This window comes from Lucilia cuprina, chromosome 3 (genome assembly GCF_022045245.1).
Source record: "Lucilia cuprina isolate Lc7/37 chromosome 3, ASM2204524v1, whole genome shotgun sequence".
Lineage (NCBI taxonomy): Eukaryota > Metazoa > Arthropoda > Insecta > Diptera > Calliphoridae > Lucilia > Lucilia cuprina.
This window is the reverse complement of record NC_060951.1, coordinates 14,576,729-14,600,173: the sequence shown is the minus strand read 5'-3', so window position 1 is coordinate 14,600,173 and position 23,445 is coordinate 14,576,729. Positions and strand designations below refer to the sequence as shown.

General features: G+C 28.2%; 1 protein-coding gene across 1 annotated transcript in view; it reads right to left on the bottom strand.

Annotated features, from left to right (window-relative positions):
- Positions 1-7,370: 7,370 nt before the first annotated feature.
- Positions 7,371-23,445, bottom strand: part of LOC111685974 (transmembrane protein 132E) — a 178,878-nt gene continuing 162,803 nt past the window's right edge. Inside the window, exon 15 of the mRNA XM_046946128.1 lies at positions 7,371-10,646. Coding sequence (XP_046802084.1) covers positions 10,632-10,646 — 15 coding nt within the window. The 3' untranslated portion in view covers positions 7,371-10,631. The remainder of the gene's footprint in view (positions 10,647-23,445) is intronic.

Sequence of the window (23,445 nt, the reverse complement as noted above, 5' to 3'; positions counted from 1 at the left end):
AATAAGTAACCTGCCCAATTCAGCATTGATAATTATTTTGTTCACCTTTAACTCAATGTTACGTATTGGTTATTTCTCTGCCTCATGGAAAGTATCCGAAATTTTTATAATACCAAATCCGGGTAAAGATGTCACTCGAGTGACATCATACCGTCCCATTAATCTGTTGTCTATATTCTCCACACAGATAAAATTAAAGTCAGGTCAATTGTCCTGGCTAATTTGGCTACGGTCTGATCTGGACTTAAAGTACTGTTGTACAAGACTCTCATTAAACCGATATGGATATACGACATTCAGCTATGGGGATCAGCATCTTCATATAATGTTGAGAAATTGCAAAGAAAGCATTCAGCACTGTTAAGGTCTATAACAGGTGCCCCGTGGTACATTCGCAATTGTAATATTTCAATGCCCGCATAATACTTTTTTGCACTTTTTGAAATTTCTATAATATTGAACCTGGAAACATGAAATTAAGTACGATAGCCCGGTTAAGTGAGAACCCAAAAAGGGGTTCGTGTTTTTCGTTCTTCAAAAGGTACTATTTGATTTTTTATAATATTGAACGTAGAATGATGAATAATAGTGAGAATTCATAATAGGTGACTTGCCAATGAATTTGCATATATGTTGTATAAAACAACTAATAGTGGTGATCCCTGCTGGACTCCATTGTCAAGGTCATAAGTAGGTGAAAAATGTCCATCAACCTTCACAGTTATTCTACGGTTTTCAAGAAAAGACTTCACGAGTTGCAAAATTTGAACTGGGACACCCCACCTATAAAGTTCCATTAAAACAGATGAGGATATTACTCGATCGAATGCTTTCTCGAGATCCTCTGAAAGAACAAGGCTATGTTTTCCGTTGCCTAAATTTTGCCGTAGTATTTCCTCCAACTGGTGACATATGCTATGAACTCCATGCCTGGGAACAAAGGCATGTTGTAATTTTGATATATGTCCCTTCGTGAATTTCCAAAAGCGTTTTGCAACAATCTTCTAAAATAATTTAGAAAGCACGGGCTTTGGTTTTTGCCAGGTTAGGGGATAGGTGTTAATACAGCCAATTGTATAACTGGCAAAGTCGTTCCTTCAAAGTATGTGGTGAATGTTTTATCATTGCATAGGTGATTTTATCTCGTGCTGGTGTTGAAAACTTTATTGTCATCATTAACTCATTTAGCTCGTAGATTTTAACCGGTTGTTTTAATTCGTTAAAATGATTGGCTATTTGTGTGAGATTCTCAATTTTAAAATGCTTCTTCCCTGAGCCCAAATTGCACCAAAATTTTGCAAAGTTGTCAGCAATACGCATTGGATGTGAATTATCATCCACAAAAATTGTAGAAAATTGTCCATTTTGCGACTCCTTAAATTTACGACCTTGTTCCATAGAATCCTTATATCCATTGATGGGTTCAAAGAGTTGAGGATTTCTCTTTGCTGTTCTGCACTTTCTTTTCACTTTAGCACAAAGTCTTTTAAAATCAATTAAATTTGTCTTGTTTCGACATCTTTTGTAAGTTCTCCAAGCAACCTGTCTCAGACTTATACATTTGGAGATCTCGGAGTTGAAAAAACAGGACTGTTTTTCTCCTTCGGTTTGTGGCTCAGTGGAATAGATTCATTAGCAGCTTTGCGCAAGATTCGTTATATTTGAGCAGCTTCCCTGTTAATATTAGATGATTTATTAAACTGTGTGTTTATTCCCGCAGCCTTTTCCTCAAAAAATTGCCAGTCCGCATTCCCCTCAAGAAAACGAGGTGAAAACTTCCTTTTCACAGCTTCAATATTATTCGTAATTTTGATAGAAAAATGATCTACCACTTCAGGCAAAGGCAAACAAGTCTAAGTTAAGGTAGGTGCAATATCGGAACTATACATTGATACGTCTACAGCTGTCAAGGTATTATGTGTACTGAGCAAAGTCGGAGAACCATCATTCATTACAACCAAGTTGTGATCATCTGCGATATCCACAAAGATTTTACCATTTGGTGAATTAGACGAAGATCCCCATAACACATTTTTTGAGTAAAAATCTCCCAATATAATGTTATGTACAATACCGGTAATTGAATTATTATTTACCAAAGTGGGAGACAGGTTTATATTATCCTCTTTGTATATATTAGTAATATGAATCTCCGTTCTACAACTGATTACTATGGTTTGTTTTAATAAGTCGCGATAATATCTTCCTTCACATTCAAGTTATCCTTAACCATTAAAACTATGCCCGATTTGGCATAATCAAAGTCATGATTGTGATGAAAATTCTGAAAACCAGGCAAATGTAGTAACTGTATATTCTTCTGAACTATGTGTGTTTGGGAGTATGAGTTTTGTAAAGGCGTGAGAGAATTTTGATCTGTCAGCTGAGTTTCTGTTGTACTATCAGTGTTGTTGTTGTTTGTAGTAGTTGCATGTTGAGCATTTGTTGTGTTAAAATTTTCACTGAGATTTGTGGTTGAATGATGAGCTTTTGTTGAATTAAAACTTTTCTTGAGATTTGTGGTTGAGTTGAGTGAGATCATTTGGGAGTGTAGGTCTGGTATTTCAGTTTCTGTGTTAGTATTAGTGTTTTTTTTCGAATTTGTTGAATGTTGAGCCTTTGTTGATGAGTTTAAATTGTCATTGAGATTTGTGTCAGAGTTGTTTGTCTTCGGGTAAGAATTTTGTGTTAGTTCTTTAACGGCTTATATTGAGTTGTTTTTGTCTTTTGCTTTATTAAATTTGTTCAGCTAGTTTATTTCCGAAGTTTTGTTGTTAATTGTTGTCAAGGCACAAATTGGCATTTGTGCGTATGTAGGATTTTTCTTGGCGTTTTTGTAGACAGGTGGTTGAAGCATATTTATGGACGGATTTTATGCTTCCAGTACGTAGGTCATTTAGGGTCGTAGGATGTGTGACTTTCCACTTGGCAATTTATTCAGTATTTACAGGTACATTCTTCATGTACTTCAGTAAAACCACATTCTTTACACTGTTCCACATTTTTGCACCATTTTTTCATATGACATAATCTTTGGCAGTTTATGCATCTCATGGATTTGGTATGCACTCGTCTACAGGGACTCTTTCCTAGGCGAGTTTTAAAAAAGTCAGTGCGGTAAATCATGTAAAATGTAATTATCGCTGCACCTGTGGCTACTATCTTATCATTCTCCTTCTTCGTTATCTTACCTACATCAATGACCTTCTGTTCCTTAAGATATGTCAGTAAATCTTCTTGAGAAATATTGATTAATTTTCTGGAAAAGATGCGTCCTTTTACTGTATTCAGCATTTTATGAAGAGAGAAACGTACGGGTATGCAATCAATGTAACTTGCCCTAAGAAATTTCTCAGCAGTTTTGTTATCAGGTACTTTTAGTAGCAAGTCTCCGCTTTTTATTTAGTTAACTTCCAGTCTGTCACGTGAGATAAAATCAAGACCCCTTTCCACTTGAAAAACATTATGCGATGAAAGTGGGAGAACTTATAAATCTTCGCTCGGTGGTAAAATAGAAGCCACTAAATAGCGACGGAGATTTTGTTGATTAGACGATGTTTCCGGTAGTGGTATGAAGTCTTCTGCTCGTGGACTTTTAATCTTGTTGGATCTGTTCTTACCGGATGAAAAATCTAGTTCCCGAAACCGGTTGTAGTCCGGAGGATGAACCCCGTTCATCCCGCAATATTAAGTAATTTCAAATTAAAAAAACACAAAGTTCTTCAAAAGTATTAAAAAGAAAAAGACAATACAAAAATAAAATCCGAAAAAAGAGACGAACAAATTACTCAATGAGAGAAAAATATTTTTCTAGCACTATACGACTACACTTTATTCAACCGGTCACTGAGTGAATCACATGCGTACTCGGCAATGGTAGTACTCCCTATGGTAGTTTTATATTTCAATTTTTGTCCAAAGAATAGCACAGCTTACAATTAATATATGTTTAAAGGGTTTGCTGCTGTAACATGAAAGCCATTTGTTATCGAAATCTGATTTTGTAAGCTATTAGCATTACCATATATATCTTGCCTACACCCACCAACAATATTATAATATAATTATTTTATAGAGCAAAATTTTACGCATGCTTGTACAAAGTTTATATAATTTAAAATTTTTAAAACTTTGAAATGCGTTTTCTCAACATTTTAATTTTATAGAAGACAAAATCTTTTCAACCCCAAAAATTCAAAATTAGTTTTGAATATAAGAATGACTAATACCCCACGAAAATTAGGCCAAAAAATTAGCATTCTGGGGAATTTCAGCTAGAAAACAACTAATGATATGCAAAAATATTCTTAAAAAAATGTAGGAAATTTAATTCTCCATAGAAATTAGAATAACATCAAAAAGCGTCCGACTCATAAGTAATAAGCAGGATACTAGCGAAAACTAATTTTTGTAACCTTTGACCTCCAATATCTAGCTTCGCGTACAATATATTTTCGGTGACTTTTAATCCCTTACTAATTATGCTATGTGCCAATTTTCATTTAGACATCTAAAATTCCACAGCAAAACCCTCATTTAACATTGCGAGATTCTTGTGGGCTTAACTTTGACCTTTTTCCTATATACCATTGTTAAATAAAAAATCGTAATATATTTTTTTATTAAATTTTTTCTGTGCAGTTTTATTATTTGATATTTATTTATATATATATTTATATAAAACAGATCATTGAAACGAAAAACACGTTTAACCATTAAATAGATTAATGTTAAATGTTTTGTATTCCACGGTCTTTTAATTAGCATTGCGTTTTGTAGCAAATTATTTCTTAAAATTATTAATTAGAAGTTATATTGATTAATTAATTAATTAAAAGTTATATATATTGAAAATAAAATAAATAATACAAAAACTCATAATAACAATAATAATAAAAATTGACTAGATTTGTAAAACATAATTCTGATGATTATTGTTTTTTTCATAATTACAAACTATTGTTTAAGATCCTTACCATAAACATTTCCATTAACTTCAATGCAATACCATTTAGTGTAATTAATGGTCTTATATTTGTTTATACCGAATTTATTTATCCCCTTTAAAACATATAAAATGGCGAATATGCTAAATTTTCAACTACAAGTTCCTGCGTTTGTTCTTTTTAAATTATATTTTCTCCAGATTTAAAAAAAAATACACTTTTTTTTTTGTAAATTTATGAATTCTCATAATATGTAAAAAAGTATTTAAATATCTAAATATAGGATTCCATAAGAAAAGAAAACCAGTAATTTTACACCAATAATAATACGACATTCTTACAAAAGAGTTCTATCAACACACTTGATAGAATTTAACACTTTCAAAAATCGTTAAAACATTTTCCCGATAGTAAATGTTAATTAGTGAAATTTTTTTAATAATAAACTAAAACAAAAAGTGTTATAGATTTTTGTATTATAAACTAAAATTAATATTTTAATTAAATTATATACATTTGCAACAAAGTAAACGAACGTTCAAATATGTGCAAAATAATTTGCAAAATCTCTTAAAATAAGAATTTTAATGTAATAAAATTATGACTAAACTTGCAAGAGTTTTATTTATGAATAAAATTCTACTATTATATTTTTTGAGTTAGATACCGGCTAACAGTATAATTTTTTTGCAGTGTTTCATTTCTTGATATTAATTAATCAAAATTATATTATTTGAATAAAGTTCATATGCTAATTCAAACAATATCTTTTATTTGAGAGACGAAAGTCGCTATCATAAAATATAAATATGTTTGCATTAAATAGAAGTTTATATAATATGAAACGGTTTTTGTTCTTCTGAAAAGCAGATATTTTTAAATACTTTTGTCAATGAGAATTTTGTAAAAAATGATTCAAATATAAGAAACTATTTCTATCAAAACGCTTGGTAAGGATCTTTGTGCTAAAAACAAATATAAAATAAATATATGTATGTATTTGGACGGAACAATTCAAAATAAAATGGCTTTAAAATACAGTGAATGAAGGAGGTATATTGGACTACAGTAGTTGCTATGCAATGAAAAAAAGTATATTTTAATAAATTAAAAAAAAAATAATACAATATTTGTACTAGGGTAGGATGTAAAACCAACTTTTTTAAACATACCCGTATATCTTAAAAAATCTGCTACTTGATCAAAAGCTTACATAAATTTTGCAAAATGAAAAATTGGTAAGTATATATTTAAGATATTAAAAGTTTACTCGTTTAGGAAATTTGACAACACAATAAAATCGTTATATTCCCAAAAATTAAAAAGTTTTTCTAAAAGGAACATGTTTACTTATTTCAACATACACATAACTAAATAAGTAAGAATGTATACTCGGTTATGGTAGACCATATACCAGTGATTATGTTAAAAATGTGGATTATTTTATTTAATAATACAGTATTAGCTTTTATTTTTACCTTGGTTATGGTAGACTATATACCAGTGATTATGTTAAAAATGTGGATTATTTGTTTAATAATACACCTTAATTCAAAAATATATTAACAAAGGCATTTTCTAAAGAGGAGGAGTATTGAGAAATATATAAAACTAAGTATAATGACTTGTTTTTTAAACTAGTAGTTTTATAAACTACATTTTTCAAAAATACTTTTACTGACCAAACAATTCAAAATTTGATGTCAAGCTAAAAAGAAGAGTTGTAAAATATTTTGTCTTATTTTTTATTTTATTCTATCAGAATCAAAATATGTTAAAAACTTTTTTCAACTTTTTTTAATAAAAATAACATTGAAAATTTAAATAGATTTTAAAGGATAAACATTTTAAAAGGCATTTTTTAGAGATTTTTATATTTTCTAACTCTGACATTGTTTGATAAGTAAAAGTATTTTAAAATATTTTTCGAAAAATATACTTCTTAAAGTAATAGTACTAAAGTAATTAAAGTAATAGTAGTTATTTTTCTTTTTAGCCATAAATTGGAATAAGTAAACATCTTCCTATGTATACAAAAGTTCATATCACATAATTTTTAATCTGGGTGATATAATAATTATATTGAATTAATTATAAGAATTTTCAGCCGATTCTTTTTATATGATTAAATCGTCAATTAGTTATAAAACTGGGCAAAAATATGTACCTAATAGGTATTTTTATTAAACTAAAATAAATCAGTTTTTTTTCTGTTTAATTATTTTGCTCAAATTTTTAGCATGTAAGTTTATAACCAAGTTACATAAATAATATTTAAGAGTATTATTTAATATGAAGAAAGACACATACATCTCATTGTCACCCTAATATGTTACCTTATTTGAATTATAATCGTTCAAATAATATAAAAAACACTTCAATAAAAGCATCCAATATAACCCCTTTTATAGAAACATTCACACATTTAAACAATTGAACGGAATGAAATAAACATAACCATATTTAATATCTTATATCTTATAATTACTTTCATAAGCTCTAAAGCAATAAACTATTACAACTATTTATGTTATGATCATTATTAAAATTAGCTTCTTGATACATTTATTGTGTGATGTCGCAAATTTTTTTCAATAACAAGTATTAAATTCAATAAAAATACAATAGAATGAGTAAAACAGGATTAATAATAATACTAATAATAATATAGAAAGTATGAACTTAGTAATTATGACATTGAAACGAAAATTTGTAGAATTGTGTAAACTTTTGGTAAAGCTGTGTTTTAACAAGTTATCGATTTTTTGGTTCTATTTTTAATAACAAATTTCTCTATTTTAAAAAATATATATAATTGCATTTAAATTAGACCTTATAAAGGTATATGTCATTTTTAGGTGATTTTCTTTTTTACGGACATTATAAAAAAAATATAAAGAGCTTGGAAAAAAGAAGATATTCTACATTTCAGCTGCGATAAAAAGTTTTAAAGATGATCAATAAATAAAAAGATGATTGATCTCAAATTTTCTATCAGTTAAATGCTGATGAAAACTTGATCTAATAATAAAAAGATAAGCGTGAAGCTAAACTTAATTCAATTTAAATTATAATGTTCATTTCCAGCTACAGGGTCATAACTTAAAAAACGTAGTATCTAGTAAAATGATTAAGGCCCATTATTACAATTTTGCACCATTGCACTATAATTTGGCAAGTTGTAAGTTGATTTTCAACATTGGCTATAAAAAAGTACAACATTTTCTTTCTTTTTATCACTTCTTCTCTTGCGTTAAAAAGTTTACGTTATTTACTTGTAGGAAACTCGTAAAACCATACATGGGTTTTACACATACTGAAAAAATTTCATTATTCAGTATATCTCTACTGGTTACTGAAAAAATTTTCAGTATTCAGTAAAATTTTACTGAATTATTAGTAAAAAATGTTATATTAAATATAAATATTAATAATATAATATAATTAATATAAATATTAAAATTCTCATACAACTATTATCATATTGATCTTTCTTACTATATTTGTCTTAATAATCTAATATTAAAAAATGTAATAAATGCTTCCAATAACTTTTTATTGCCCGACAAAATTGTATAATATTTGACCTCTTATATTCATTTCTTCTGAAAAGATTTATAATCCCAAAAAGTAAAATTCATCTCATTAAGCTACTTGTTATGATAAATGATGATAATATTCAAAAATATGTTGAAAATAGAATTATCAGTAAATTATTAGATTGTACGGAATACTGTAAACACATTTTCAGTAATCAGTAAAATACTGCAGTTTTTTGCAGTAACCAGTAAATTTATTGCTATATTTTGCAGTAATCAGTAAAATTTACTGAATACTGAAAATTTTTTCAGTAACCAGTAAAAACTTACTGAATACTGAAAAAATTTTCAGTAATCAGTAAAACTTCGCTGAATACTGAATATTTTTACTGGTACTGCAATGTGCCCATCTATGTGTAAAACCCATACAAAATAGGGGAAAATTAACTGCCAAATATTGAAAAAGCTTATCCCACTCGCATCCCATTATGGGACTTTAAACCCCATTTAAAAAAATATAAAACATAAATTATTAAAAAATATGAAGCTGTATGAACAAAATTTCCAACGTTGGCCCCCTCTTAGTTCGGCAGTTCTTTACCGATAGAGCTGAACATTTTTGTCTGTTCCATTATCCAAAAGTTAGTGTAAATTTCATTTTGTAATTTTCAAATTGTATTTGGAAATACTATGCAAATTCTTCCAATTGTTTTTTTCAGCAGCCATGATATTAAAAAGAATTTATTTTATGCAAAATATATTGATATTTAAAAAATTTTAGAAAATCTTTAGATTTTCCACTAACAGCTAAAAAGGTTTTTTTCTTTCAATTTAAAAATAGATTAATATCTTTTTTAATCGCATTTAAAATAATTTTTTGGTAATGGTATTTTCAGACTACAATAGTGAATATTAATACTTGTCAAAAAATCATGTAGTATAAATACAATTTGATTGATTATGGCAATAAATAATTCTGATTTTTATGACAACCGACCGTATTTTTAAGTTTTTGAAAAATTTTAAAAATTTCTGATTTTTCATATGTTTCAAAGTTGTATTTTAAAAAAGAGACGTTAGAAACAACTTTCTTCTGAAAAAATAAACAGAAACATAAAATAAATTAAAAATAAAAGAAAAATCAAGAATATCATTGAATTTATAAAGGTAAAAATTGATAATTTGAAACATTTATATATTTTTCTTACAGATTTTTTGACATACTGACCAAATTCTATAATATTTTAAATTTGAAATGTATTAATACTCAGTATTGTAGTCTGAAAATACCTTAAATATCAAACAGAAAATATTCCAAGTTTGGTGTACTTTGTTCAAAGTTATGACCCTTTTATTAAATGATTAGAAGCTTTATGAGTGTTCGATTTACCATCGCCGTTATTAATGAAATTTGCCACATATTATATACATAATATCAATGATACTTTTAATGCAAACTTATTTCGGTCTAAAAATATTGCGATTTGATGTAACAATTTTCTAAAAATGTATTCATAAGTACTCATAATTGGCCTTAACTTTTAAACTACTTAATATCCAACAATATTTTTGATTTCATTGATTAAATAAATTCAAACTTAGACTTCAAAATTAAATCAAAACTTAGTGTATAAACAATTAAAAAAAATCTTATTATGTTTTTAATGCGGGATAGTTTTGAATCATAATGGGTTTGCCATCTAAAAGTCACTGATTTGATAAAAATTTTTAATACGAAATATGGTATGTGGTAAATTTTATTATAATCTAAGAATGGATATAGTAAGTCCCATTTGTAGTATCAGGTTTGGAAAATATATTTTTTAACATTTAATGGTGTTTAATGCATAATAGACTTTTTCTTTGGTTATACTATAGACATCACACAAACTATCTTATGTATTAACAAATGAATTATGCTTTACAATTTATGTATATATGGGTAATATATGTATGTATTTATGTATACGAATTGTTTTTAAATGTAACATTAATGAGTTTTAATGAATTCATAATATAACATTTCATTAAGCGCCCATTTTGTTGTTGTGGGTTATTGGAGATTTAGACTAGCTTCGGTACATATTTTATATTGCTGATGGAAATTATGTAAAATTTGTTGAATTGTAATAATAATGTTCAGCACTCAGGCATTTGATTCCTGAAACGAGATAAAAATATAAAATAATTATTGTGATTAAAAAAGTTATATCTTCCAAATAAGAAATAAGGATAGGTACTGTAGCAGTTATGACTTTATAAAAATTTATGTATGTATGTATGTATGTATGTATGTATGTATGTATGTATGCATGTTATCTTCTATTCGCGTACAAAAACAAACAAAAAAAGTTCGCTTTATTTATTCTTGCATGATACTATTACTTATTTTTATTTTCGTACAATATTGAGTTAATAAGAACATCACATGGACTAGAGATGCCAAACGGGAATTCCCGAATCTCGAAATTCCCCGGATTTAAAAATCCCAAATCCCGGGGATTTTCGGGATTTTATAAACCCGTTTTCTTTTAATTTATTTTGTCAATAATAATATTTTTGTTGTTCATTCTGTGAAAAATTAAAAATTTTTGATACAGTCAAAAAGCAATTTTATTACACTATTGTCTATAAACACAAATTGAAAACTTAAGAAAACAAAAAGAGAAAATAAAATTAAATTTATAAAAATAACAACGAACTATGAATTTTGTGGAACATAAAACCAAAAATGGTGACAAGGGTTCCGTTCGGCCAAAAATCATTGGAATAATAATATTCATATATATAATTTTTTAGGTTCATTTAGTTAAACATTAAAAAACAGTTTGTGATGAACCACAGCGAAAGATTAAAAAAATTACAGATTTTGGATTTTTACAGCATGAGGACACTTTTCCTGCGTTTATAAGTCGGTTGGTCGCACTTGATGGTCTACCGTTTTCCTTATTTATAACATCTAAAAAGCTGCGTAAATCACTACAAGCTCGCGGGTTTGATGTCCCAAAATCTAATCCAAGTGCAAGGAAAATATGAAAGAAAAAATTTGTAAAATAAAAACAGAAGGTAATAAGTTTAGTATTACTTTTGATGAGCGGACGTCAATTTCAAATAAACGGTACATTAATATCATTGCTCACACAAATGGACAACTTCTTAATATTGGTTAGATTAAAGAAGTCCGGTACGACTGTTAATTGCATAAATTGTATAATTGATAAACTCAATGAATTTGAAAATTCTCTGTCATCTACCATGCAGAAAATTGGGAAGCTTATAGCTTCAAAACAACAACTTTGTTTTGCTCATGGTTTGCATTTGGCGTTAATAGATGTTATTTATAAAAAACTGCAATTATATTTCCAGAAGTAGAATTCTCATCTGATGATGATGAAGATGTTGGTGAGTTGGGAGTTGTTAATCCGGAAGATATTTTTAAAGCATGTTCATATGAAGAAGAAAATAACATTAATGACAATTTTCATGTTAAAACCATAAATTGACAAAATAAGAAAAACAGTAAAAATGTTTAGAAAATCGCCTACAAAAAATTATATTCTACAAAAATATGTGAAAGACGACAAGGGAAAAGAACTAAAATTATTAATTGATTGCAGAACAAGATGGAATACTTTATTCAAAATGTGCCAGCGATTTTCAGAATTAGAAATTCCATTAAAAAAACCTTCATAGATTTAAAGTGTGAGCAATTTACTGACGACGAATTTCGTTCAATTAAAAAAAATTTTAATGTTTTAAACCCAATAAAAATCAGACATTATGTCGCAGTGACATGACGCTATGCAAAGCTGACGCTGCATTCACTTTGATGTTGAAGGAAATATCAGCAATGAAGTGTGATATGGGCGATGATTTATGTATATCCCTCAGAAAAAGAATTGACGTTCTGTATATTACACAATCCTAAACTTCCTACAAAACCCAAACATCAAGTCTATATTTGACCAAAATGTGGATATCACAAAAATAAAATATGAGATAAAAAAATTAAACTTACGTTTAAATCAAGATGAAAATTCTAGTGATTCGACTGCAGGAAATGAAATAAATAATGCATCGGACGAGGAATTAGAAGATGATAAAGTGTGACAAGTCCAAAAATTGCAAAATGCTATTGATCAATGCAAAAGCCCCATAAGACAAATTAGGAACACTGAAGAAGATGAGTTCAATTCAAAGCTAAATAACGAAATAGAAATGTTCGTATTTGAAGATATGTGAGGAACAATTTTATTTTTTATTATTGATGTAGATCTCCATATTGAAAAATAATTTATGTTAAACTAATGTACACTGATAAATATTATTAATATTACATTATTTGTTGTAGTTTTACATAATATTTATGTGGGTCTCCAAACATAAGTTATGAAATTTTACTTAAAATAATAAATTTTTGTTAATAAAAGTGAAATATGTTATTTATTTTAAGTATTTTACTTAAAAAAAAACTTTTAAATAAACATTTTATAAGAAAAAATTCAGTTTTTGTGTTAAAAGTGTGGAAAATCCTGAATTTTTGTTCGGGATTTAGAAATCCCGAAAATACCGGGATTAAAAAAAATCCCAAATTCCGGGGTTTTTTAAAACCATTCCCGATTGGCATCTCTAACATGGACATTTTGAAAAATAACATTTTTTTTAAAAATCTTACAACTGAAAGAGCATAAAGTTTTATTTTGCACTAGCATTCTAAAATGATATTAAAGTAAATTAATAAAGTAGTATCATTTGAACAGCTGACTATTTTTTGAACTATAGTTTCTATAGAAAAATAAAATTAGTTGTCAAAGTTTGTTTTGAAAATTGTTAACATTGTTTATGCCGCCATTTTCAAATTGTGTTTTGCTATTTGTTAAAATTTGTGAAAAGTTGAAAAAATTAATTAAAAGTGGTTTTAAAGTAGTTTAAAAGTGTTATAAATTGTATAATATATAATAATATAATTAAATCCTTAATATTTTCAACTTAAAAGTAATTTTATATTTATGTTTTGTTCACTTTATTGTTAAAAGAGATGTCGCTACTTTATTAATTTACTTTGAATGATATATAAAAATGCGTTATTGTTCTGTTGAGTGTTCGTGCTTTTGCATGAAAGAATGAAATATGAACTGGTTAAACAACAAATTTGTGTTTGTTATGATGCGTTGAATAAAGGCTCAGTTAGTTTGAAAGTTCCGTTATGTTTCCGTTCTGTGACGTTCCGTTGACTGTTTATGTGTAGTTAGTTTATACGTAAGAACGTAGCAGCTGTTTTTAAGAATAAGCAAAAAAGCAACTCTGATTTGTTGTGTCAAAAACCAGAGTTGATTTTCTTTCTTTGTGTCTAAAGCTCTCTAGCTTCTTTTTTTTCCATATGTTTACAAATGTATATAGATTTGGCGCTTATATTAAAATAAATAAATAAATAAAAATGAATTTTGAAAGTGATATGGAATGTTCAGATATTGATGTCATGTTTATTGAAACAAATTTTATTAATTTGTGCAAAATGTATAAAAAATAAAATTGAAAGGATTGGACGTAAGCGGAGGTGGTACGCTCGTCCAATTAACAAGGATTGGTCATCAGCCGGGTATTTTATATTTTCTTTGACATATTTCAGAGTTTTATTTCTCTTACTTTATAGTTTTCCCGTTTTTTTTTTTAATTTTAAACTTCATAGCATTTAGTATAATTTTTTCAATAAATATTTACTAATATAAGAAGTACATTAATTTTTATGTTTAATTTTAAATTATTTCAATTAATCGTAATAATTAATTTTTTTTTGGATGTACATTATTTTTAAAACATTAACATCACTATTTTTTTCTTGTTTACATCTTTTTTGTATTTTTTGTCAGCTGTTTATAGCTGTCACTTAACGTTGCATATTGAATTCTATTTTCTACAGGTTCATCCGCAACGCAACTTCAACGTTACGGCCAAACTAACGACTAACACAGGTTTTCGTAAGCCAAATACGAATCAGCTGATTCATCACGGAAGGGAACGTAGAGACTAACTGAGCCTTAAGTATGAATAAAACACCAAAAATATTCTCTTGTCCTCTATCACACAACGTAAAAATATATTATGCTCTTGCCTACATACATTCTCACATATATGAATATACGTATGTTTATTTCTGTTTTTTTTTACGGTACTTGTCGTACTTATTTTTCTTTTTTCTTGCAAAATTGTATATCTTTCCTCAGGAACATTGACACCTTATTTTTCCTCCATACAAACGGGGCAAACCCGTTATGTATGTATGTTTGAATAGTGTCTCAAAGAAGTATTCGAATTTAGGTGTACTTTGAAAAGAAACATAATTTTATAAAATTTTTTGTGTTAAATTAATAATATCATTTGTTTTATTATATAGAGAGTCCCAAGCTTTAATATAACACTCTTTAAAATTTGGAAAAATTATATACCTATTGAATGCAAAATAATGAAAAAACATCTTTTGTTTGTGAAAAAATTAAAAAAAAAACAAGTAAGAAGTTATAGTCGACGAGGCCGACCATATAATACCCTACATCTGTATACGAACAAAAAGGTTTCATAATAAAGCATATAAGTTGAATTGTAGCTTGCCTCAGATATACTTACGCCATGTATTGTTTAAGTCAAATTTGAAACGGCGCTTTTTATAGGGGCTAGGGTCAAATGAGGCGCTATAATTACAAAGTTCATAAGGGTCATCAAGGCTAGTATAAAACTTGATTTTGCAGCCCTATTCGGCGGGTTTAGTCGCATTGGGGCTTGGTGAAATAATGGACTGATTTTTGACTATTTTCAATAGGCTTCTACGGTATCATAAAAGATCATGTGCCAAATTTTTTTGAATTATCTCCAAAATTGCGACCTGTAGTTTGATTACAAGGTTTCCATCGATGGTCGACATAGCTAAATCCACTCAAAAAATGATTCTGAACCGATTGGTTTACTTAAAGGTTGATATAGGACCAATGTTATTGTGATTTACATACATCAGCACAAACCCAATATACTCTCCCCACTAAAGTGATTGTTCTTGCCTAATCACGGGCCTACATGCTAAATTTCATGTTTCTAGGTTCAATTTTATAAAAAGTTCAAAAAGTAACTTTTGTAGGACGAAAAAGTACCAAAAAGTTCCCTTATATCTGTTCTCGCCTAATCTACATACTTAATTTCATGTTTCTAGCCAATAAAAACGTAACACAATGTCTACTATTTGCTTTGTGTTGTTTATAAACAAGAAATAACGAAAAAAAATACGTTTAATACTGTGTTTTATTTCTTTTTTTGTTTATTGTTTCTGTATAAGGATGCGGATTTTTACACATATTTTCATTATTTATGGGCCGATTGGGCTGATTTTAATAGTGTTGAAAATTCAGATCCGCAGGTTTTCGGAAAACTGATTTCAACATACACACATACAGACAGACGGACATGGCTAAATCGACTCCGCTATCTATAAGGATCCAGACAGAAATTACAAACGGAATGACAAACTTATATATACCCTTCTCACTTCCAGATATGTTCAGAATAAACTCCTTTCATATCAGAATTAGCACAGTGTGTCGCTGTGAGTAAGAACAAAGTCTCGGTTTATTCTCCCATCTGCGTGGTTGTAAACGGAAATTATGTTTTACATCTCGGAAGTTAAGCTACGGGCCAACAATGGTCAGAGATTAAATAGCTCAAGTACTCGAGCAAAGTACTACTACATGGACCGGCTTTATCCATATACAAAAATTGCAATTTACGTTTAAGAAACACAAAGGGGCAGTGGTGAGTTGTTTACTTTTTACTCACTCAGTTGTTGAAAAAGTACCACCGTCAGATAGGGCAACACGCCAGATACTCGCGTAAAGCACTTCAACTTCTCACTAAGGTGAAGGGTAAAATAAATGTTTACATTTAAGAATGCTTAAAATGAAAATAATTCTTAGCGACTCACTGTCACCACTTCCTTAGTAAATTTTAAATTAATAAAAAAACGTATATGATTTAAAAGTGGTGTTTGTATATTTGTTTAAAATGTAGAGAAATCTTAGCGACTCACTGGCACAACTTCCTCAGTAAATTTGAAATTAATAAAAAGCGTATATTATTTAAAAGTGGTGTTTGTATAGTGTTTTAAAATATTGAGAAATGTGTTAATATATGAAAGAAAAAAGCGGAATCATAAAAATTCATATTTATTGAAAATAATGTATATATATATATATTATATATATATATATATATATATATATATATATATATTATATATATATATATATATATATATATATATATATATATATATATATATATATATATATATATATATTATATATATATATATATACATATACATATAATATATATATATATATATATATATTATATATATATATATATATATATATATATATATATATATTATATATATATATATATATATATATAACAATGTTGTTGGTATTTTTTTTGCAAAAGTTCTATACAACTCTTACGAAAATTTTTCATATGTTTTTCGAATGTCGTAAGAAAATTCAGTTTTGTCAATTGTTCATTTCAGCATATAAATAAAAAATTCAATCGATTTTGGCATAATAAACGATAAAGTGGTAACACAGAAATTACAAACAAGCAGCTGTTTATCAAAACAAAAATAAAATTTTATTAAAAACTGTTTATTTATTAGTTTAAAATGTGGAATAATGAAAATAGAATTTTAAATAAAAAGAAATTAATTTGGTTTATTTTGCTCGTTTAATTACTTTAATATTACTTGTTTTTTTTTTTTTTTACTTTTGACATTGTATGTTTTGATTCTTTTTTTATTGTGAACATAAACTTATGACTTTCTACAAAAATCTGTTCACAATCACTGTTACTACACTTTAGTAGATACAATATACAACTTGATTGTGAATTGAACAATAGAAACAAAACGTATGCTTGAACTAAATAACAAACAAACAAAGCAAAACAAAAAAAGTAAACAATACATTTTCCAGAAAGAAGAGAGGAGAGTATTTTTAAATATCTTTATAAGTTTAAGGAATCCAGTGATGTCACATATAATCTTAAAAAATATTAAAATTGGAAATTTGGGAAGCGGAGCTCCCTTTTTGTACTCTAGTATCCATAAATATCAATTTTTATTTATATGGGAATGATTTGTGGGTGGGTATATAAGATTTGGCATAGCCGAATATAACACTCTTAATTGTTTTTCTTAAAAGTTCGTTTTTATCGTCAAAAATATATTATAAACAAAAATATAAAATTAAGAAAACCGAATAAACGAATATTTTATACTAATTATACGCAACATTGACACAAAAAATGACAACCAAATTGTACAGTGCTGCACAGTGGGGCAGAATGGAAATTTTTTGGAAATAAATCTGGCATTTCTAAACGGCTGATCCGATCGGGATAAAATTTGGCGTGAGCGTAGCCAAGGAGTATTCGAGTTTAAGTTTTGAAGATGATGCCCCAGGGACGGAGCTTTGGCGGCTCAAAGTAGGGTACCTAGATATGTAAAATTTTTAAACTCGTGCCATTTTTTTGTTTTTCACCCAAATACAAAAATTTTTATATTTTCTGAAAGCGCTCGACGAGATTTGCGGGATGCCCTTTGACCTTTTTAATTTTTTTTTGCATTTTCTTATTTGAAATGACAAATTTAACAAGCGTTGAAGATTTCATTGAGTTTTGTTCATAAATAAAGATTTTGTCATATATTACATATTTGTTAAATTTCTAAAACTATGATTTATATCAAAATTTTAATAGGGTCGCAGATAGCTACAACAATTTAGTCCATATTTATCCCTTAATATCTTTTTTTAGTTAGATATGGAAATTCTCGGCCCTTTACAAAAAATTTCAAGCCAATATCTCAATTGCATTCAAAAATATGTTCATTTAAACCTGTATCCTTTAATTTCATATTTTTCATATTTTAGTACTAAATATGACAGAACATGTTTAAATCTTATATTTACCTTTTTTCTATTTGTTTGCTTATCCTTATAATTGAAAGGTCCTATTATGCTTAAATTTTCAGAAATTTATAACTATTTTTTACCTCAATTTTTTCGACAGATCATTTCGTTCTGTTTCGTTTATGATCATGTAGGTAAAAATATACAGGTAATGATAATTTCGATTCATTCACTAATAAGAAATATCAATGACTGAATTACAGGTTATAGTAATATAGTCCAAAATGTTAATAGGTAGACAGTTCGTAATTTTTTACTTTGGAATACCTGTATCGGAAATGACAAGAATTGGTATATAAGCATCATTAACAGCATCAAGAATTGTGTCAGACTTTTCAGAAGACCATCTAAGGAAAATTCATAACTGTGATGTTGTCTTAATGTGTAAGTGGGGATGTGACGGTTTATCAGCACTTCCAGAATACAAACAAGCTTGTGGAAGTCGGACATTAGCAGACTACAAAAGTGTATTTATGTCATCATTAGTGCCATTACGAATTCGTTCATATTCCCTTAATCCATCATCGTCAAGCATCGGAAATTCATTTGAAGATATATGTATCAATACAACTCCGGGTTCAAAAAATTTTTGTAGACCCATTGGATTTGAATATATAAAGGAGTCAAAGAAAACAACAAAAGATTTAGTGGAATATTTAAAAGATGAAATAAATGCACTGGAGCCCATTTGCATAAAAATAAAGGAATTCTCTATTAACGTATCATATCAGCTAAGCTTAACAATGATTGATGGAAAGGTCAGCAATGCCATAACAGAAACTTCTTCCTTCTGGAGATGCTCAATATGTAATGAGAAAAAGTCGCAATTCTCAAATATAAACAAAAGCAGAAGTATTAATGAAGAAGTCCTGTCTTTCGGAATTTCACCACTTCATGCCAGAATACGATTTTTGGATTACTTTTTACACATAGCATACGACCTCAAATATAGAAGTGTGCCAGAGAATCTTACTAAATCAACAAAAAATAATGAAGAATTGAAAGAACTGAGAGCTGCGGAAAAAAGCAGAATCCAAGAAGAATTTAAAGTTCAGATGGGATTAAACATCGACAAAACACTTCCAAGTTGCGGTAGTACAAATGTAATACGGCGAGAAGGTTAACACTATTTTAAAGTTAACACTATTTTAATGGCACTGAATAGTAAACATAAAATTAATGGAAATCGATTTGGGGAATATACATCTGAAATTTCTAAATTACTTGTATCTCTGTATCCATGGAGGGAACTAACACCAACAGTACACAAAGTATTGTGTCATGGTCAAATAATAATTGAATCGAATATTCTTCCACTTGGAGAGTTAACAGAAGAAGCCCAGGAAGCGAGGAATTGAGATTTTAAGCATGTTCAACTTTTCAGCTTAAGAAAATGCTCCAGGCAATCACAGAATGAAGATATTTTTAATAGTTTACTTCTATCTTCTGATCCTGTTCTTTCAACTATGCGAAAAAGATGGATTTGTTATGAAACTCTATCATCTCAAAACGAGGAAGATTTAAAGGACTTATATTACCTTATGGATATGTATACCGATATGACAGATTATTTTATAGAAAATAAGTAGTGTTAGGAATTAACTATATAAGTAGGTTGTAAGAATTAATTGTATTATGTTTAAGATAAACAGTTCAAATAAAAAAGCTATTATACTAACTGATGAAATTGTATTAAATTGTGTTTTATATTTCGGTGGGCGGGAAAGGTGGTTTGTGTGGGGTGATTTAGGTGTTGTTTTGCGTGGCTCATAATAAAATTATATTTTTTTATTGTATATACAATGTTATAGTCTTTAATAAAATAATTAACTAAATAATTTTTAAAAATTGTCCAAATATTTTATTCAACACCAAATGTATGTTCTGTCATACTTAATACTAAAATATGAAAAAGATGAAATTAAAGGACACAGGTTTAAATGAACATATTTTTGAATGTAATTGAGATATTGGCTTGAAAATTTTTGTAAAGGTTCGAGAATTTCCATATCTAACTAAAAAAAGATATTAAGGGATAAATATGGACTAAATTGTTGTAGCTATCTGCGACCCTATTAAAATTTTGATATAAATCGTAGTTTTAGAAATTTAACAAATATGTAATATATGACAAAATCTTTATTTATGAACAAAACTCAATGAAATCTTCAACGCTTGTTAAATTTGTCATTTCAAATAACAAAATGCAAAAAAAAAATTAAAAAGGTCAAAGGGCATCCCGCAATTCCCAAAAATAGGAATGAAAATCCCAAAAATGGGATTTTTTACATTTTTGCCCATAGGGTCCACATATCTTTCAGGGCTGGGAAAATACTTTTGGAGTAAATGGAAAACATATTGAGGTTTCCAAAACTGCTTTCAGTTTTCTGATCCCAGCTTTGGGATTTTAGAACATGTCGCCCAAAGTTGAAGTTTTGATAAAAAATAGGTCATATTCGGAAGGACGCAGTGGCAACATTTTCAAAAAATAGGACAATTTACGCCAAAGCGTTCTGCGTAAAGATACCTTTTAGAAAACTATAAAATTGTTATATGTTCTTAAAGAAAATTTTATTTTATTAATAAAAGAGTTAAGACACATTTTGGGCAAAAAAAAACGGCAAAAATCTAAAATTTTTTGAATTTTTAAATTAAAAAACGTATATTTTTAAATCTGTAAATGATATTGATCTGATTTTTTTTTTGTATATTATTGGAAATTTTGTTGTCTAAGTAACAAGAAAAAATTGAGTCCATTTGGTCCAAAATTACGCCCGGTATTCAAAAAAAAGGCGGACCAAGGTATGGTAAATTTTGTATCACTAAATTTTTAAATGCCTATAAATCGGATATTATAAGAGATAAGTAGTATGTCCAAGCATGTTTTTTCAAGATCTCGTCGAAAATATAAAAATTTTTGTATTTGGGTGAAAAAAAAAATGGCACGAGTTTAAAAATTTTACATGTTGTAGGTACCCTACTTTGAGCCGCCACAGCTCCGTCCCTGGGGCATCTGCGAGGTTCATCTTCAAAACTTAAACTCGAATACTCCTTGGCTACGCTCACGCCAAATTTTATCCCGATCGGATCAGCCGTTTAGAAATGCCAGATTTTTTTCCAAAAAATTTCCATTCTGCCCTACTGTGTGCTGCAAAGTTGAAAAAAATAGCTCAAAGTTGAAAAAAACAGCTCAATTGTATTTTTTGTTTATGAATATAACAATTTTATTATTGATTTTTAAGGCTAAAGTGTGCTTTAACTGTGCTGTGTCGTTTAAGCGAACTAAGTTTTGCCGATTTTTGTTGACATAATAGAACATTTAACCAAAAGCCCTATTAGGGGATACGGCGAAAAACATCAGCACAAACGCATAAAACCCTCCCCACTATAGTAGTGTGGGCTATAAAAAGAATAGTAATTGTCAAAATCGGCTGACATATTTGTGCGCCACTTGTGCTGTACATAAAAGATCTATTTTAAGCATTTTACGCGTCAAGGCATCCTAAGCTTTTGTAGTTGTAATTTGCAGCATACAACTCATTGATTCTAATTTTCTGACAGACGCATAGAATGATATATTTTTTAGTTTTCTTCAATTTTGATGTCAATAAAATTGGTTTAACAAGAAAGAAATTTTGGGTTAGAACTGTTCTTTTATTTATAAATTCTCGGCAGATAACAAACTAAAAAACTAAAAACTATGTCTGCAACATGTTCCACTAAGAAAAAAATTAAATTAGATGAGAAACTTATTAACCTCTGCACAGAGGTATGGAAAAAATTTCGGAAATAATTTTGTAACAAAACGGTTAATCCGATTTGAATGAAATTTTGCATGTGGAGAGAGGAGATGTTCTCGAGTTTAAGTTCTGAACATGGACCTCATGGACCCACTGGTGGGGGACCAGGGTCCCCAAAGTAAAACGTATACCTTGTCCCTTTCACATGTAAAACTAAGGGGTAAAATTGCACCTCTTGGTAAATCCAACACAATGATAAAAAATCAAATTATATGATTTTACCATGAGATGTTAAATGTTTTATAATTAATTAATCAATAAGGCAAAAATTGTTTTTTTAAATTTTTACCAAGGATAATATTTTAAAATTTAAATAATATGTTTATTTATTATTATTTTAACGTTATATTCTCATTGAGAATATAAAACTAAAAAGAAATTGTAAAATTTATCACAAATCCCTCAATTTATAAAAAAGTTTTGAAAAATATTAAACTCTCGCAGAGGAGGGTTTGTGGGTTTATTTTTATTATATATTAAAAATAAATAAATATAGTCTAACTAAAGAAAAAAAAACAATATTTGTCGTTAAAATTAAAAATATAAAAAACATTCTAACAATTGGTACAATTGTATAAAAAACAATAACAAATAAATAAACAGTGCTCAAGTGTAAACAAAACATCTAAAGAGTCTTAACAATAACAACATTACAACAACTAAATCTGCATATTTTATAAAAAAAAAAATACAAGTTCATTTAACTCTTGAACTCTTATTACTAAATTGCAATAATACCAATAATCTACTAAAATAAAATAATCAAAATGAATTACAACAACCACAATAACAGAACTGAAAATATCTGTGATGAGGAATTTACAAAATATTCAATGCACCAAAAAGGAAGAATAGAGAAGCTGCCTAAAGATCAATTATAGGTAAGTTTCCAAAAACATCAAGACTTTCGGTAACCTTTTAAACTCTAAACCCAGGATCGGCAGACATATACTACTACATTTTGCACTTGTATAAGTGAAAGAGCGAAAAAACAAGAAATGAGAAATCATTATACTCTCATCTCCACAAAAATGCATGTAATGAAAACTGATATTTAGAAATAATATTAATGTAACACAAAACTAATATTTTTTAGTTTAAAAGTAGCAAATATTTTTTGCCCTGTTTTGCACATATTTATTTTAAATAT